This window comes from Sus scrofa, chromosome 3 (genome assembly GCF_000003025.6).
Source record: "Sus scrofa isolate TJ Tabasco breed Duroc chromosome 3, Sscrofa11.1, whole genome shotgun sequence".
NCBI classification, from domain to species: domain Eukaryota; kingdom Metazoa; phylum Chordata; class Mammalia; order Artiodactyla; family Suidae; genus Sus; species Sus scrofa.
Window position 1 is genome coordinate 31,388,377 of NC_010445.4, and position 16,852 is coordinate 31,405,228.

A 16,852-nucleotide genomic window follows, 5' to 3' on the forward strand; every position below is an offset into this window, starting at 1 on the left:
GGATGCTACTGACTTCTAATGTGCAGAGGCCAGGGATCCTGCACATTGCATCCCTGCATCAGGCATGTGGGACAGCCCCCCCCCCACCATGAAAATAAACAAGAACAACAAAGACTCTGTAACAGTTCAAGCCCCAAATGTCAGGAGTGCCAAAATTGAGAAACTCTGCTGCAATCTAACTATTTATCTTATTTTGGGCACCTTTCAAAATAAATTGCAGACATTGGAACACTTCCCCTTAAATATTTCAGCATCTACCTATAAATGTATATTTAATCCATATTTTTGCTATCTAGTAGTACTTTTTTGGTATTTTTTAAATTATGGTTGATTTACAGCATTGTGCCAATTTCTACTATACAGCAAAGTAGCCCAGTTATACATATATATATACATATACACACACATACACATTCTAATAGTACATTTTAGAGCATAACTTTAGTCATCTATTATCTTTTTGAGTTTTTAATATAGTCATTAAAAATGGTCCTTTGAGATTTGTGCTGTTTCATCTGTAGATAAGAGTTTTTCATTCTCAGATGCTCAGTTCGATGGGCAAAGACGTATGCTTCTGTTTTGGTGTTCTCATGCTTAGGAAGAGTTTGGTGGTATTCATTCACTTTAGAACTCAAAGCAGATGATTTTCCTCTTGGGCCAAACTCCAAAATATTCAGAGTCTTTCTTTATCATCGTCGTGGTAAATGGTGACCTTCTGTGAACGCTCAAAACAATTTTTTTCATACTTTCTGTTTCAGAGAGGCATAGTTCCATTTCTATAAATTTTATCTTTTAAGTCTTGGCAATTTTTCAGTTGGTATTTATAGTCATGTGAAACCTTCTTTGGCTTGCAGGTGTTGTTTGTGGCCATTAACTGTTGGTGGAACCAGGGGAAATGCAGAAAACAGAAACACTTCTTTTATTTTCCTGTGATATATCTGTATCATCGGAGGTAAGAACTTTTAAGTCGTGTTTCTAATTTCAAGTAAGATTGTCAGTTTCGTCATGATTTTTTTTTTTCTGTTAAAAAGTATCCACTGTAGAAAATTGAGAAAATACAGACAAGCACATCTTTGAATTTATCAGCCGTTTGTAATCACTGTGTGTTTTAATATCCTCCTCTGACTTTACATATCCACCCCCCTTTTTTTAAATTAAAAAATGGGATCATGTAATAAGACTGTCACCTAAACTGCTTCTTCTTTCTTTTGTGAACATTTTTTCATGTCATTATGTAAAGCATTGTTTTTAATAGTACCAGTGACTCCATTGTGTGGCTGTCCACTTCAGCTATTCTAAAAGCATTTTATGGTATAAAAATACACAGAAGTCCTTATCCCGTTACCTGGCAGCATAGCATAGTCAAGAGGGTATCTTAACGTCTTTTCAGTTGGGAAGAAAATGCCTGCAAGTCTGCCATCCTGTGATCTAGCATTCTGAAATCCACAGAGCTCTGCACACCCCGAGCACTGTCGTAAACATTGTTCCCAGGTGTGTTCACCTGGCCTGAGGTCCCTTGGGGACGCCGGTGCTCTTTCCACCACGTTGGGTGCGGCTGTCCTCATCCTGCTGCAGGAGTGCCGGTGTTTGGTTTTGGAGCACCGCCTGCGCCTTGCTGTGGGTGAGGAGTCGTGGCCCAAATCTGGCCTGACGGGCTTTGGAGACGGGAGATGGGAATTTTGGACTCTGTTCTTTGAGATGGGCTTGAAGCTTGTTGCTTGTTCAGTGGGTTAAGAAGAGTTGATCCCTAAGAGCTTTACTTTTCAGGCATTATTTCCTCCCTTTAAAATTCCTGGGCCTGACTCAGTGGGGATCCATAGGAAACATCACCAAACTCCGAGGTGTGGATTTTATGTCACCTCCCACCCCACCCCCATATCTCTCTCATACAGTTTATGCTGCACAGAGTGTTGATTCTCAGGAGCTATTAATTTGTATTTGGGCAAAACCACGTCTTCCTGCCCCATCTCCACCCACCCTCACATTTTCCTCTGGGTATAAGGACAGTTTCTCAGAGTAACTTTCTGCTGATTCCTTTTAATTATTATTATTATTTTTTTGAGTCTTTTTGCCTTTTCTAGGGCTGCTCCCGAGGCATAGGGGTCCAATCGGAACTGTTGCTATCCGCCTACACCAGAGCCACAGCAATGGCTAGGGGTCCAATCGGAACTGTTGCTACCCGCCTACACCAGAGCCACAGCAACGTGGGCTCCGACCTACACCACAGCTCACGGCAACGCCGGATCCTTAACCCACTGAGCAAGGCCAGGGATCAAACCTACAACCTCATGGTTCCTAGTCAGATTCGTTAACCACTGTGCTACGACGGGAACTCCTTTTAATTTTTATTCAAAGATAACTATAAAGTGTTACACTTGTAAGTTCTAAAACTCAGTGCTCTGTAATGGGTGGTGAGCTGGCCCTGGAGAGATCTCTGGGTTTCTTTTCTTTGGGAAGAGGAAACAGGGCACAGAAGACTGGCAGGGAGTGTAGGCCTTACCAGTATATGTAACCAAGTCAGCTGCCCAGAGCTAGGCTTAACTTGATATGAAGTCATAAAGTCACAAGAGTTTCCTTGAATTGGGGTACAGATGTCATTTTGGGATACATGGGTTGCAACATTGTCTCATACTATTTGTTTTCTTAGTTTTATAGAAAGATTGAAAGGATGCAAAAGGAACTTGAGCAATACCTAGTCCAGCCCTCTCATTTTAGAGATGAGGCATTTGAGGTTGGTGCTTACCTTGAAGTGCTTGCCTCCTCCTCTTTGCCCCTTAAGGTTTAGACCCTGTAATACTTCAGCAGCTACCCTTCCCAGGGTACCAACAACAGGCAAGACATACCCCAAAGGTAGCCTGCTCATATTCTCTTTAAGAATTTTCAGTTCCCGTTGTGGCTCAGCAGTAACGAACCCGACTAGTATTCATGAGGATGTGGGTTCGATCCCTGGCCTTGTTCATGGATCCAGCGTTGCCGTGAGCTGCAGGTATAGGTAGTACACATGGCTTGGATCCCGAGTTGCTGTAGCTGTGGTGTAGGCTCCCAGCGGCAGCTCTGATTCGACCCCTAGCCTGGGAACCTCCATATGCTGCAGGTGTGGCTCTAAAAAGCGAGTAACAAAAAAAATTTATCAAGCCCTGTGTTTTATGCATACACACATGAATGAGCGTGTTCCTGTAGCTAAACTCTCTGTGACCAGTAGGTGATCTTGAGGTTCTTTTGGTTAACCGTGCTTGCAAATGTGGCTCTTACGGCTCATCACTGGGCAGACTGCTGTGTTTGTGTGTGTTGTGGCTGCTGCTTGTATAATGGCTTCACTAGTAGTAGCTGCTTATAGAAATTAATAAACTTTTCTGTTTTGTGAGTAGATTCCATTTTTTTGTTTTTGTTTTTGTGTTTTTTTGGCTCATGTGATACCAGTTACAGAGGAGGTTCATAAGGATCCAGAAGCAGGAAGTAGTTCTCAAAACACTCTGCAAAGTTCACCTGCCCTAAGTTAGCTTGTCCTAAGGCGATGGCTGGAGTGTGTTGGTAAAACATGCTGCACATCCTGCATCTTGAGATTGTCTCATCAGGTCCCAAAGACCCTTGTAACCTCGCATCAGAGAACCTCAGCAGAGCCTGTTTGCTTGGGTGGATGAGGTTTCCAGATCAGCTCCTTTTTGCTGAACAAAATAAGATATCAGATTTTTTTTTTTTTTTTTTTTTTGTCTTTTGTCTTTTGTCTTTTTAGGGCTGCACCTGCGGCATGTGGAGGTTCCCAGGCTAGGGGTCTAATCCGAGCTGTAGCTGCTGGCCCTACGCCACAGCCACAGCAACACCAGGTCCAAGCCATGTCTGCAGCCTACACCACAGCTCACAGCAATGCCAGATCCTCAGCCCACTGAGCAAGGCCAGGGATCGAACCCGCAACCTCATGGTTCCTAGTCAGATTTGTTTCCTCTGCACAATGACGGGAACTCCTCAGATGATTTTTTTATTTCTTCCTTTAAATTAAAAATTGGTTGATGGGGTTGGTGATGGTGGTAATTTTTAAACTTGAATTAGTTAACAGCTTAGTTGTAGTAAGTCTTGAATCGATAGAATTGTTTACCCACTCTCCCAGCTGTGTGTGTAGAATGCCGTTTTTACTTTTTTCATGCTGATAGTCCTCTGTCTGGCATCGTATTCTGCAGTGCATACTGAAGAATTGTGTTTATCTCATCACATTGTATGTGTCGTGTGTTAATTTCTGTAACCGTATGTCATAGTGTTGTGGTCACAGCACTTACCTAACTCCTTTACTGTGCTCTGTTGTGTTGCTCTTAACAGTAAGCTTAATGTCCGTTTCTGTTTAGAGAGAACAGTGGTTGTGGAGTTGCAGGATTTGACCGTTCTCCCCTGCCCCTGCCACGTACCGTCCACTTGTGTTAGAGCAATGTCTCTGTTGTGCAGGATTGAAGAAAGCAATGTGAGGCTTCTGATTAGCTTAGGAGGGTAACTGAATGTTGGAAGTATTGCTGAGCAATGCTAAATCAAACTCCTGCACGTCCCCACGCACAGTCGAAAGGGAAAATAAGGAAGATCCTGTGTTCGGGTCCCTGACTTCATCCCTTCACATAATTTTCTCTCTCTCTCTCTCTCTTTTTTTTTTTTTTTTTGGCTTTTTGCCATTTCTAGGGCCGCTCCTGCGGCATATGGAGGTTCCCAGGCTAGGGGTCAAATTGGAGCTGTAGCCACCGGCCTACACCAGAGCCACAGCAAGGCAGGATCCGAGCCACATCTGCGACCTACACCACAGCTCACGGCAACGCCGGATCCTTAACCCACTGAGCAAGGCCAGGGATCGAACCCGCAACCTCATGGTTCCTAGTCGGATTCGTTAACCACTGAGCCACAACAGGAACTCCCTAATTTTCTCTTTTGTAGTAAAGCTTTAAGTAGGTTTAGAGTTCATTTTGTGTAAGTGCCTTTCAGAATATTTTATAACTACTTGTTAGTAAGCCAAGAACCAACTGCTCAACTTGTTCCTTATTTCAGAGTGACTTGAAAAGGAAAGTCTTTCCCCCTCCATTGACTTGTATTACTAAGATCTTGGAATCCTTTAGCATTTGGCCAGTTCCCAGGGTTACCTTTCTTTTCTTTTTTTTTTTTTTTTGATTTATAGGAAATCCTATAAAATTGGATTGTAATGATCATTGTACAACTATAAATGTAATAAATTCATTGAGTAATAAATAAAATAAAAAAAGAAATATTATAGTGGGAATTAATTTTGTTTTCGGAGGCTAGAATGAATGTTCTTTGCTGTGAAATTCAGTTTGCAGAATTAAGCTCATATAAAAGTAAGCACTTGTATCTCCCCTCACATAAAATGCTTGTTCTTAATGCCCCCCCCAAGTCACCTCCTGAGGCAAAGAAGGCTACTTACTTATGAACCCGTTGAGATCTTAAAGCAAGACATTTTCATTTTATGGTGTTGATGATTTCAGTTATATATTGCAGGTTTAATGCATGGTGTATTATTTTTATTTTTTTATTTTTATTTTTTTGGCACTAGTTTTGGACCAATCGAATACAAAGGCCCCATGAGTGCTGTTTACATTGAGAAGTTTGTCCGCCGTGTGATGAAACCACTTCTCTACATCCCATCTCAATCAGAATTACTAGATTTTCTCTCAAACTACGAGGTACCTATCTTTCCTATCTTCTCCTGTTCCCCCAGGCTTCACTGGGTTGCACTGGGTCGTTCGTATTAGAACAGTTTTTATACTTTCTGATTTGCAGCAATGAAAAGCTCACACTAGAGAGAAGCTCCAATTAAATGCTTTTTGAGATCCATGATTATAGGGATGGTTTGGCCAAGTGAGTTTTTAGAGAACAGAATACTTAGAAAACCCTGTCTGTCTTTTTATTCAGGAATTTTTAACAAACTTTAAGTTTGTCTCACAATTAACTTAGAATATGTAAGAATTAACTGACAATTCATATGCAGCAACCGATTTCTAAAAATTTTATTTGATGCTTTGCAGCATTTTACTATGAGATATCTGGTGTTTCTTGTCAGTTGTTTAGATTAAAAAAACCAAACAAACAGGGATATGTTCCTTTTTTATTATGAGTGCGTAATGGTGTCAAGGTCATTAACAGAGTTTCCTGGTGTGGCTTCTGTACTGCGTTCCCATTGCCAGTTTCAACCCTGATGAATTATTTTGGTGGAGTCTTCAATGAATGTTCTGGGCATGCTTCCTGTTGAGAGGCCAGTGTAAAGCTTAAAATAATCTCAGTAAATGATAAAAATAGTTCCACAAAAAGATTCATTCGATCCCGTGTAAAACCACACTTGGGGGCACAAGTGAAAGTGGTCCTTAGCTACAACCAAATCAAGACCATAAGTGCCAGCTAGAGGTAAAAACTGCATGAATCCAGACCTCACCAATTGAGAATTTAGTAATTGTCGCTTGGGTGAAGTGTACCTTTGGCATTATATATATTTTATGTAGATGGGATATGAATATTTTATGTATATTTAAATATATTTTGAAAAGATTTCCATTTAAATTACATTAAAAACAACAAAAATTTTTGGTTCTCTAATTATAAAACTATAGGCTGTAAAACTCTTCTACTGAGTTTCTCTTCATTTACTCTTTCTAAGCAGGATGTGAATTTCTTTCCCCAGAACATCAGTTACAGTTTTTTTTTTTTTTTTCATTTGTGTTAGAAGCCCTGTGTATGTGTTAACGATGAGCAGACCCCCAAGCAGCAGTGTTCCGTCTAGTTCCTCTGCCTGTAGCTCTCAGATGTGCGTGAGAGCGAGTGCTTCCTGACTCTTAGGCGGATGAAGGGTGGGTTTCCGAGCCCCTCATGGGCTTCCTCTCATCTTGTCTGGGAGGCTGGTGGACAGGAGATACAGTGAGGGGCAGGGCTCCTGGGCCAAGTCCTTTGGCAGAGCTAACTGGGACTGTGACTCGAGGCAGGTCACTCACTTGCCAGGTGTCATGGCCCGAAACAGGGTTTTCTTGAGACTCCTTTTAACTTTTAGGTGCAATAATTTTGATTTTTTTTTTTTTTTTTCCCTGTCATTTTTAAGACCACATCCGAGTCATATGGAAATTCCCAGGCTAGGGGTCGAATCAGAGCTGCAGCTGCCAGCCTCCTCCACAGCCACAGCTATGCTGAATCTAAGCCACGTCTGCGACCTGTACACCACAGCTCCTGGCAACACCGGATCCTTAACCCACTGAGCGGGGCCAGAGATCGAACCTGCATCTTCATGGATACTAGTCAGGTTCATTACCACTGAGCCACAACGGGAACTCTGAGTGATGTGTGTTTTCACGTAGACTTGCAGTAAGTGACAGGCAGAGTCCCTGGAGCTGGTACAGCAAAATGGTAAAGAATCAGGATTCCGACAGGCTTGAATTCAAACTCACCTCCATCACTGATTAGCTGTGTGGCCTCCTGCTAGTACTTAATCTCTTTAATCCCACATTTCTTCATCTGTATAACAGAGATTAAATGAGATTGAAGAAAAAAAAAAAAAAGAAAATGCCTACTAGGATGTAGTCCTGATAAATGAAAATGTATCGGTAAAAATGACACTGTGGAAAAATCCTGGATTTGCGCACTACTCAGAGAACTTAAAATGTGCACAACACCTGTTGGAATTCCCTGCCTATATAAAAACACTGTTTGTTTATTTTGTAATTAAGGTGATAACAATTGTCCTGTAGGGACCGAGAGATCTTGCTGCTGTTAGGCTTCGTTGAGACTCTCGTAGAACACCGTGCCTGGATGGGTACCCTCTGTCTTGCTTGAAATTTTCACGCAGTGTCTTCTAGAAGGTAAAGAGGGGAAATGGGAGAAGAGCTATGGAACATCACCAGACAGCACATCGCATGCGCTTACCCTTCCCCCAAAAAGTAGGGGGAAAACTGAGATTGTTTAGCCCTCTAAAAAGAGTACAGAGAGCGGCTTTCTTCTTGTTTCCATCTCCATCAGAGATTTGTCTCCAGAGAGTTGTGAGCCAAGGTTGTGTAGTAAGAAGGCCTCAGCTAGGGCTCTGGAGGCCTGGGTTTTAGCCCTGATAAGAGCAAGGCTCTGATTTCTGAATCTTGTGCAGATTTCTTATCTCTGGAGTAAGGAGAGTTGGCTCAGATCATCTCTCCTGACTGTTTGGGCTTTGAGGAAGTTTAGATGTTGGAAAGAGGCAGGCAGGAGAAAGTTCATCAGCTTTTGGTTGGAAAAGGTCAAAGCCTTTGAACACGCATGTTGGAGATCTTCCTGATTCTTCTCTCTTTGTCCCCTCTAAGATGTTTGTAGTGTCCCTCTATTTGGATCTGCAGGAGAGAGACAAGTGCACGTATGGTTATGACTGAGCAGCAAGGACGACTCCTGACCTTGAGCCTCTGCCTTCTTTGAGCCTGCTTTTCAGCAGCGCTTTCAGAGGTGCTCCAGGTCTGACACTGAATTCACATCAGACTGGCTCTGGTGCCAGTGGCATTACTCAGGCTTGTTTTGGCAGCCCACTTAATTAGAAGATGGAGAGCAGTGATCAGACTGCCTGGAAGATGGACCCAAGAGAGGGCTGCCAAGATGGGACCCTATGTAGCTTCTCTCGGCCTTTCACGTGGCTGCCTCCGGAAAGCTACAGGTAGCTTTTATTGTGTTAGAGTCATCTCTTGGCTGGGCTTCTCTTCACTGAGGTTGTTAGGTTGGCAAGAGACAGTATTTGGTTAATTGTGAAAGAACCCGGGAGTCAAGCTCAGCAGGGTTTCAAGTGTGAAACTGTTTATCTTGTGAAACGTACCAAACGCTGCCTAGAGAGAAGTGATAGCAATTTCATTCACTCTCTGTACGACAAAATTCCAGATCCAGAAATGAAACCACTGTCATGGTTTTTACAGTTGAATAAATAGGAAAGGTAAAGGGATTATTTTTATTATTATTATTATTTTTTGTCTTTCTGCCCTTTTTTTGGGCTATTTCCACGGCATATGGAGGTTCCCAGGTTAGGGGTCAAATTGGAGCTGTAGCCGCCGGCCTACGCCAGAGCCACAGCAACTCGGGATCCAAGCCACATCTGCGACCTACCCCACAGCTCATGGCAACGCCGGATCCTTAACCCACTGAGCAAGGCCAGGGATCAAACCTGCAACCTCATGGTTCCTAGTCAGATTCGTTAACCACTGACCCACGACAGGAACTCCCAAAGGGATTCTTTTTGGAGGCCCCACTCTGAACAGCGTAATATATTTTCAGGCATTCCTCTAAAATTAAAGTTTCTCAGCCTCAGCATTGTTGACATTTGGAATCAGATAATTCTGTCTTGCGGGGGGCTGTCCTGTGCGTTGCCGTATGTGTAGCAGCATCCTTGGCCTCCATCTACCAGATACCAGTGGAGCACCTTCTCCCCTTTACATGTGACAACCAAACATATCCAGGCATTGTCAAATGTCCCTTGGGGGAGCAGAATCACCCCAGTTGAGAACCACTGCACTAAATTAGTATTTCCACAAATAAAGCCTTAACTGTGCCTCAGTGGTTTCAGTACAAACGCATGTTTTTTCATGGAGCACACCAAGTGCCATAGTCTAATTGTTGCAAGTGTATCTGCTTATAACAGTGGCAGTGGAGAAAAGATGAAAATTAAGCGGTTCCTTAACTAGAAAATTCTGGAGTGTTATCTTTGGGGAACCAGAGCCAGGAGGGAGTTATGTTGTCATCAATGGAGCTGACCCCAATACTCAACTTTTTACTCAAAATATTTATCTGTACCACCCCCCAAAAGCATGCATCCTAAATATGCTAAAAATATTGCTAATTTAAAGAAGTCTTAGGAGATTCCCTTGTGTTGTAGCTGGTTCAGGATCCAGTATTGTTGCACTGTGACACAGCTACAGCCTCGGCACAGGATCAGTCCATGGCTTTAGGATGCATGCTTTTTGCGGGGGGTGGGGTGGGGGTGGGGTCCACTATGCCATGTGTGTGGCCAAAAAAATAAAAATAAGTCTCAGTATGAAAGATACTTGTTTTGATCAAAAGTCTTATCTCCTAACGTTAAAAAAAAAAATATTTATTTTTGCTTTTTTAGGGCTGCACCTGCAGCATATGGAGGTGCTAGGGTCGAATCCCAGGCTAGGGGTCCAATCGGAGCTACTGCTGCTGGCCTACGCCACAGCTACAGCAACAGCCACAGCAACACCAGATCCGAGCTGGGGCTTCGACCTACACCACAGGTCACGGCGATGCAGGATCCTTAACCCACTGAGTGAGGCCAGGGATTGAACCCACATCCTCATGGATATTAGTCAGATTCATTTCTGCTGTGTGTGCTGCAACGGCAACTCCTAAAAAAATTTTTTTTTTGCTTTTTTGGATGCCTTGCAGCATATAGAGTTCCCAGGCCAGGTATCCGACCTGAGCTGCAATTGCGACCTACATGCAGCTGCTGCAACACCTGATCCTTTAACCCACTGTTCTGGGCTGGGTGGGGATCTAACCTACCTCCTGGTGATGTAGAGATGCCACTGATCCCGTTGTGCCACAGCAGGAACTTCCTGATGTATATTTTTTATAAATATAGATATCAATATCGTGTATTTAAATTTGGGTATATCAAAATTGGGTCAAAATAATGATTTAATGTTTCTGTGGTACTGTTAAGGTGTGTTAGGATGGCAGTGTTTTTTGCTTATATCTCTAGATGTGGTTTTTGTTTTGTTTTTTGGGTTTTTTTTTGCTTTTTAGGGCCACATCCATGGTATATGGAAGTTCCTAAGCTAAGGGTCAAATTGGAGCTGCAGCTACCGGCCTACGCCACAGCCACAGCAATGCTGGATCCTTAACCCACTGAGCGAGGCCTGGGATTGAACTTGTGTCCTTGTGGATGCTAGTTAGATTTGTTTCCTCTGAGTCATGATGGGAACTCTGGAAATTGTAGATCTTTTCAACAGATTAAAAAGATGAGGTAGAGAGGGTATGATTTACCCTAAGTGGAGCCTGGACTGTAGCCCTAGTCTTCTGGCTCCCCACATTCTTCCTTGTACACAAAGGAATGTTTAAGGTCTCTGAGTTGAAACTTCACTGTGTATCTAGGAGTTAAAACTTTGAATATTTAATTATTTTATGTCATTTTTGAACCATTTTATTTTATTTATTTTTTTATGTCTTTTGTCTTTTCAAGGCTGCACCTGAGGCATATGAAGGTTCCCAGACTAGGGGTCTAATCGGAGCTACAGCTGCTGGCCTATGCCAGAGCCACAGCAATGCTGGATCCAAGCTACATCTGCGACCTACACCATAGCTCACGGCAGTGCCGAATTCTTTCTTTTTTTAAATTGTTTTTTAATTACTCAGTACATTTTATTACATTTGTAGTCGTACAACAACCTTCACAACCAGATTTTATAGCATTTCCATCCCAAACCCTCAGTGCATCCCCCACCCCCCAACCTGTCTCATTTGGAAACCATAAGTTTTTCAAAGTCTGTGAGTCAGTATCTTAAACCTTTCTTTTTCATGAAAGAAGAAGGTTAAAAGTTGGGCCCTTAATTTGACTGTAACTTTTTTCCTTTCATTTTTAGGAATGGTTCTAAGAATAGTTAGCGATAAAGGATGGGCTGTGGCTATTGACTTACTGTTAAAGCAGCAGAGTTTTACCATTTCCTGTTATTAATGGGGTCATTAGCATTTGTTCTACAGAATTGGGATATTCTACGTATGATAAGGCATACAATATTTAGGCAGGGGAAAGTCTCGAATTTTCTTCCCAGGTATGCACTAAAATCATACCTGCCTTACAAATAACGACTGTAGTTAAAACTTAGTGAATCTGCTGATGGACCCTGCAGAGGGAGATCAAGAGCTTTAAGTCATCTGCGGCAAACCAAGTAAAGAAAGTCTGCCTTCTTCATTTACTCCGATTGTGGGATTCCTCTTCCTGCCCATTGATGATACAGAGGACAATTTAATCTATTGCTTGTGGATAACATTAGTCAAACATAACCCAGTGCCATTTTTAGTTTGGTGAACTGTGAGGCGATTGGAAAGGAAACAGGACTGAGTATGGTGATGTCACTTCCACAGTGACTAGTTTCAGGGCTCTTCTGTAGGTATTTTTCAGACATGTGTCTTCAGTATCGGCGGCTTCTACATCAACAGTGCTTTCCTTTCCTTTTTATATTTTAAAGCATGTGACAAAATCATCTGATGTGTTCCTTACCATCTACCCACCGAATACCAGCAGTATTATTTAGAACTCTCGTTATCTGTGGCCCAGTTATTTTTGAAATCTTTTCATGAATTTCTGTAATCTATCCATTTCTGTAATCTATCCATTTAAGAGCAGTGATTTAGCACACATCCATTCATTTGTTCTTAGCACTTTTGGTAAACCAAATCGTTTTCAATTTAAGTGAGATAAGAGAAGGCTTGGGAATCATTTGGAGGGAGAAGCAGGGTGTGGGGTGGGGTAAATTGCCAGGTGACAGAAACCTGAGCCCTTTGGGGAAAAATCTAGTAGGATGCCTGGTACCTATTGTTATCCTGTGTTTGTTAGCAAAAGTCTGCTCTGAATGTTGTGCAGATAAATAGATACTGTTTCTTTCAATTCATAGTTCTATGCGACTGTAAACTAAGTAGTTTTAAATTTTTTAAATGTGAGTTAACATTAGAGCAGAAATAGTTCAGTTGCTGTTGAGTAAAAAAAAACACACTGAGGTAACTACTCTCAGGGCCACTAGGGGGCGTGTACACCATCTGTTGGCATTTATGCTGCTGGCAAAGAAATATTTTATGCTGATGAGGATGTGCTGGCCTCCTATAAATGGCCTGTTTCCAGCCTCCTCCTTAGAGCAGGTGCTGAATATACTGTACATCATGCAGTGGAATTGAAAACACACAAGCTGGGTCAAGTTACCGTGTGGTGCTCATCATGTTTTGTTCTTCACTAAATTGTCAACTTGATGGAAGAGCTTTGTCTCTTTTATCTTTTTTTTTTTTTTTTTTTTTTTGTCTTTTTAGGGTCGCACCTGCAGCACATGGACGTTTCCAGGCTTGGGGTCCAAATCGGAGCTGCAGCTGCTGGCCTAGGCCACAGCCACAGCAGCACCAGATCTGGGCCGCATCTGCAACCTACACCACAGCTCATGGCAGTGCCGAATCCTTAACCCACTGAGCAAGTTCTGGGATGGAACCTGAGTCCTCATGGATGCTAGTTGGGTTCATTAACCGCTGAACCACAATAGGAACTCCCTATCTTATTTCCAAATTTGTGTTCACACAGAAGCTCAGAATGTGGCGTCATTTGGGAATATGGTCTTTACAGATGTCATTAGTTAAGGATCTCAAGGTGAAATCTGGATTTAGGGTAGGTCCTAAATCTGGTGACTGGTGTCTTTACGAGAGGAGGGGACAAGGTGAGAGCCATGCGAAGACGAAGGCCGGGCCTGGAGTGATGCAGCCCCAAACCAAGGGACGCCTGGAGCCATCAAAAGTTAGGGGAGAGGCAAGGAAGTGTTCTTTCCTGGATCCTCCAGCGCGAGCAAAGTGCCAAAACAGTGGATTTGGGCTTCTGGCCTCCAGAACTGTGAGAATGAATTTCTGTTTTTTTAAGCCCCAAAGTTGGTGGTCATTTGTTTTGGCAGTTCTAGGAAACTTAATATACAAGGTAATCTCAGGTAATGAGTGCTACAAAGAGAAAGACGGGTGATGAGATGTGAGGGCAGGGAGGGGGCGTTACTGTTTTGGAACACCGAGCAGACCTCTGAGGAAACTCCCAGTGGAGCCTCAGGGATGTGCTCCTTCCCTGAGGAACTGGGGGGAAAGTGCGCCAGGCGGCGAGAGCATTAAGTGCAAAGATCCCGAGGGAGGACCAGGCCGGTGGGGCTGGAGCAGAGCGGGAGCCGGTGGAGATGAGGTGTCTTGGGACCGCTGTGTGTCCCGATTAAACCTTTGATGAGCGGGGCGAGTGCAGGGAAGAGGGACCCTGGCAGCTGGGTCCCTGTGGCTCTTCACCTGGCAGCCATCCTGGCAGGCATCTGGGAGGAGATGATGGAAGCTCTGTGGCTGGAGCCATGGGTGGACCATCGCCACACGCTGGTGAGCATCGGAGTGAATAGAGACAGCCCGTGTGCCAGCAGGCTCCCAGCCCAGCCCCAGCCCCAGCCCTGTGTCCTGCTGGCCCGCGTGCTCGGCCAGCAGACCCAAAAGAGCCTCAGAAGGAAATGAGTCAGGGGCCAAGGTGTCTGCTTTGAGCCAGCCCCGGCGTTTATTGGCAGCCCAGCAAACAAGGAGTATAGACCTAGAACAGTCCGTGTGTGTGTGTGTGTGTGTGTGTGGATGTGCATGCGTTTTGTTCCCCGCACTTCCCTTCTTCCCGATTTAAGAAAGAACTGTGGAGGAAACTGTGGCGTATATAATTATTTCTTAAATGTAGCTTCGGTTGGGGAGACAGTGAAACTCTGGGGAAATGCTTTCAAAATTTGTTTTACTTAAAGCATAACCAGAGCCAGTTTCGTATTCCTAAATGATAATTTGCAATGGAAATAACTATCACTTCATTTTATTTCCTCTTTTTATTATTTTGAAATGTTAATTTTGTTATATTCTTAAACATGCCACTGTTAAAATTGAGTAGATTGTCACAGTATTGTGAATATTTGAAAAATAGTACCTAAAATATACTTTGTTTTTTTGTGTTTTAGGTAGCTAGTATTTTATAAACAACCTTTAATTCTCTGATATAGTTGCTGAATCTTATGGTCTATTGCTTTGGCAATGAAAAGTAAAAATAATTTTGCTTATGGGGTTGTTTGCATTATTTGTGGAATTTCTTTGGTCAGGCTACTTGGAAATTTCAATACTGAGTCTTCTAAGGAGCCAGGCTTCTTCACCTGAGCTACATAGCCACTTGGAAAGCTCAAACAGTGGTACCATCAACAAGAAGAAACCCTTGCTCTGTAGAAAGGTCCACAAAGGACCCCTGCAGGTGGTCTAATCTTTATTCATTTTTAAAGGTTTAATTTGGGTTTCCTAGGAAGACACGTAATTCAGTTGTTTGCACTTCCATTAATATGTGGTTACATGAACATGTATGTAGTTGATACACGCATGTAGATACATGTTCACGGGCCATGTCGCTTATGTGGCCACCTGAGACAACATGAAGGGAGAAGAGAGGTTTTTTTTTTGTCCTTTCTATGGCCGCACTCATGGCATATGGAGGTTCCCAGGCTAGGGGTCGAATCGGAGCTGTAGTTACCAGCCTACGCCAGAGCCACAGCAACTCGGGATCCGAGCCAAGTCTGCAACCTACACCACAGCTCACGGCAATGCTGGATCCTTAGCCCACTGAGCAAGGCCAGGGGTGGAACCCGCAGCCTCATCGTTACAACTTGGATTCGATAACCACTGCGCCACGACGGGAACTCCGAGAAGAGAGTTTAAATTCACCTCATTTAATATTTAGCCATGAAACATTTCTTAATGTTTAGAACAAATTTAATCCGTTTAATTTTGGTTCGGAGATTGGTCAGAATTGAAACAAACTTAAATGAGTCTATTTTCTTTCCATTACTTCTCGTTTTTATCTTGTATCCAGTACTAAGTGATTAAAATTTCTAAAGATCTTGTCTTCCTTTGTTTGTGGTAGAAAGGCTTATTACACCATCATAGCTGGGTTTGAAACCTTAAGAACCCAAACACTGTGTAAGTCTACTTTGAGCCATTTCTTTTTTTTTTTTTGTCTTTTTGTCTTTTTTTGGTTGTTGTTGTTGTTGTTGCTATTTCTTGGGCCGCTCCCACGGCATATGGAGGTTCCCAGGCTAGGGGTTGAATCGGAGCTGTAGCCACCGGCCTACGCCCGAGCCACAGCAACGCGGGATCCGAGCCGCGTCTGCAACCTACCCCACAGCTCACGGCAACGCCAGATCGTTAACCCACTGAGCAAGGGCAGGGACCGAACCCGCAACCTCATGGTTCCTAGTCGGATTCGTTAACCACTGGGCCACAACGGGAACTCCATTTTTTTTTTTTTTTTTTACTTTGAGCCATTTCTGAATTGGCTTCTTAAAAACATTTAACTTTACTTTCTGATTTCCTTAGTTGTTTGAGGAATTAGTTATTTGCTGGATTTTTCCAGATATTAAGATTAAACATTTAGACCATCTCGGTTTCCATCAGAATGAAAACCAATTGATTTATTTAAAATGGAATCTTAGGGAGTTGCCATCGTGGCACAGTGGTTAACGAATCTGACTATGAACCATGAGGTTGTGGGTTCGATCCTTGGCCTCGCTCAGTGGGTATAGGATCCGGCGTGGCCGTAAGCTATGGTGTAGGTCTCAGACGAGGCTTAGATCCCGCATTTCTGTGGCTCTGGCATAGGCCAGCAGCCACAGCTCTGATTGGACCCCTAGCCTGGGAACCTCCATATGCCGTGGGTACGGTCCTAGAAAAGACAAAAGGACAGGAAAAAAAAAAAAGGGAAATCTTAGAGTTCCCATTATAGCTAAGTGGGTTAAAACCTGACTAGGATCCCTGAGGATGCAGGTTTGGTCCCTGGCCTCACACAGTTAAGGATCTGACATTGCCACAAGCTGTGGCATATGTCATAGGTGCAGCTTGGATCCTACGTTGCTGTGGCTGTGGTGTAAGCTGGCAGCTGCAGCTCTGATTTGACCCCTAGCCTGGGAACTTCCATATGCTGTGGGTGCAGCCCTAAAAAGGAAAAAGAAAAAAAAAATCTTATTAGAATAAACAAGTGATTTCTTTTTGAAGGATAGTAGGATCCACTACCAATCAGCAATTTCCTCTTTTATACACCATACTGAGTTAAAACTTTACCAGCACGTTAAATTTCTGTGTAATT

At 43.1% G+C, this 16,852-nt stretch overlaps 1 protein-coding gene across 3 annotated transcripts in view; it reads left to right on the forward strand.

Annotated features, from left to right (window-relative positions):
- Window positions 1–16,852, forward strand: part of TXNDC11 (thioredoxin domain containing 11) — a 70,863-nt gene that overhangs the window by 11,862 nt on the left and 42,149 nt on the right. For 2 of the 3 annotated variants that reach the window (XM_021086600.1, XM_021086601.1), the window contains exons 3-4: window positions 855–952; window positions 5,540–5,669. In XM_021086600.1, coding sequence (XP_020942259.1) covers window positions 855–952; window positions 5,540–5,669 — 228 coding nt within the window. The remainder of the gene's footprint in view (window positions 1–854; window positions 953–5,539; window positions 5,670–16,852) is intronic. The other variant, XM_021086602.1, reaches the window with a different exon arrangement.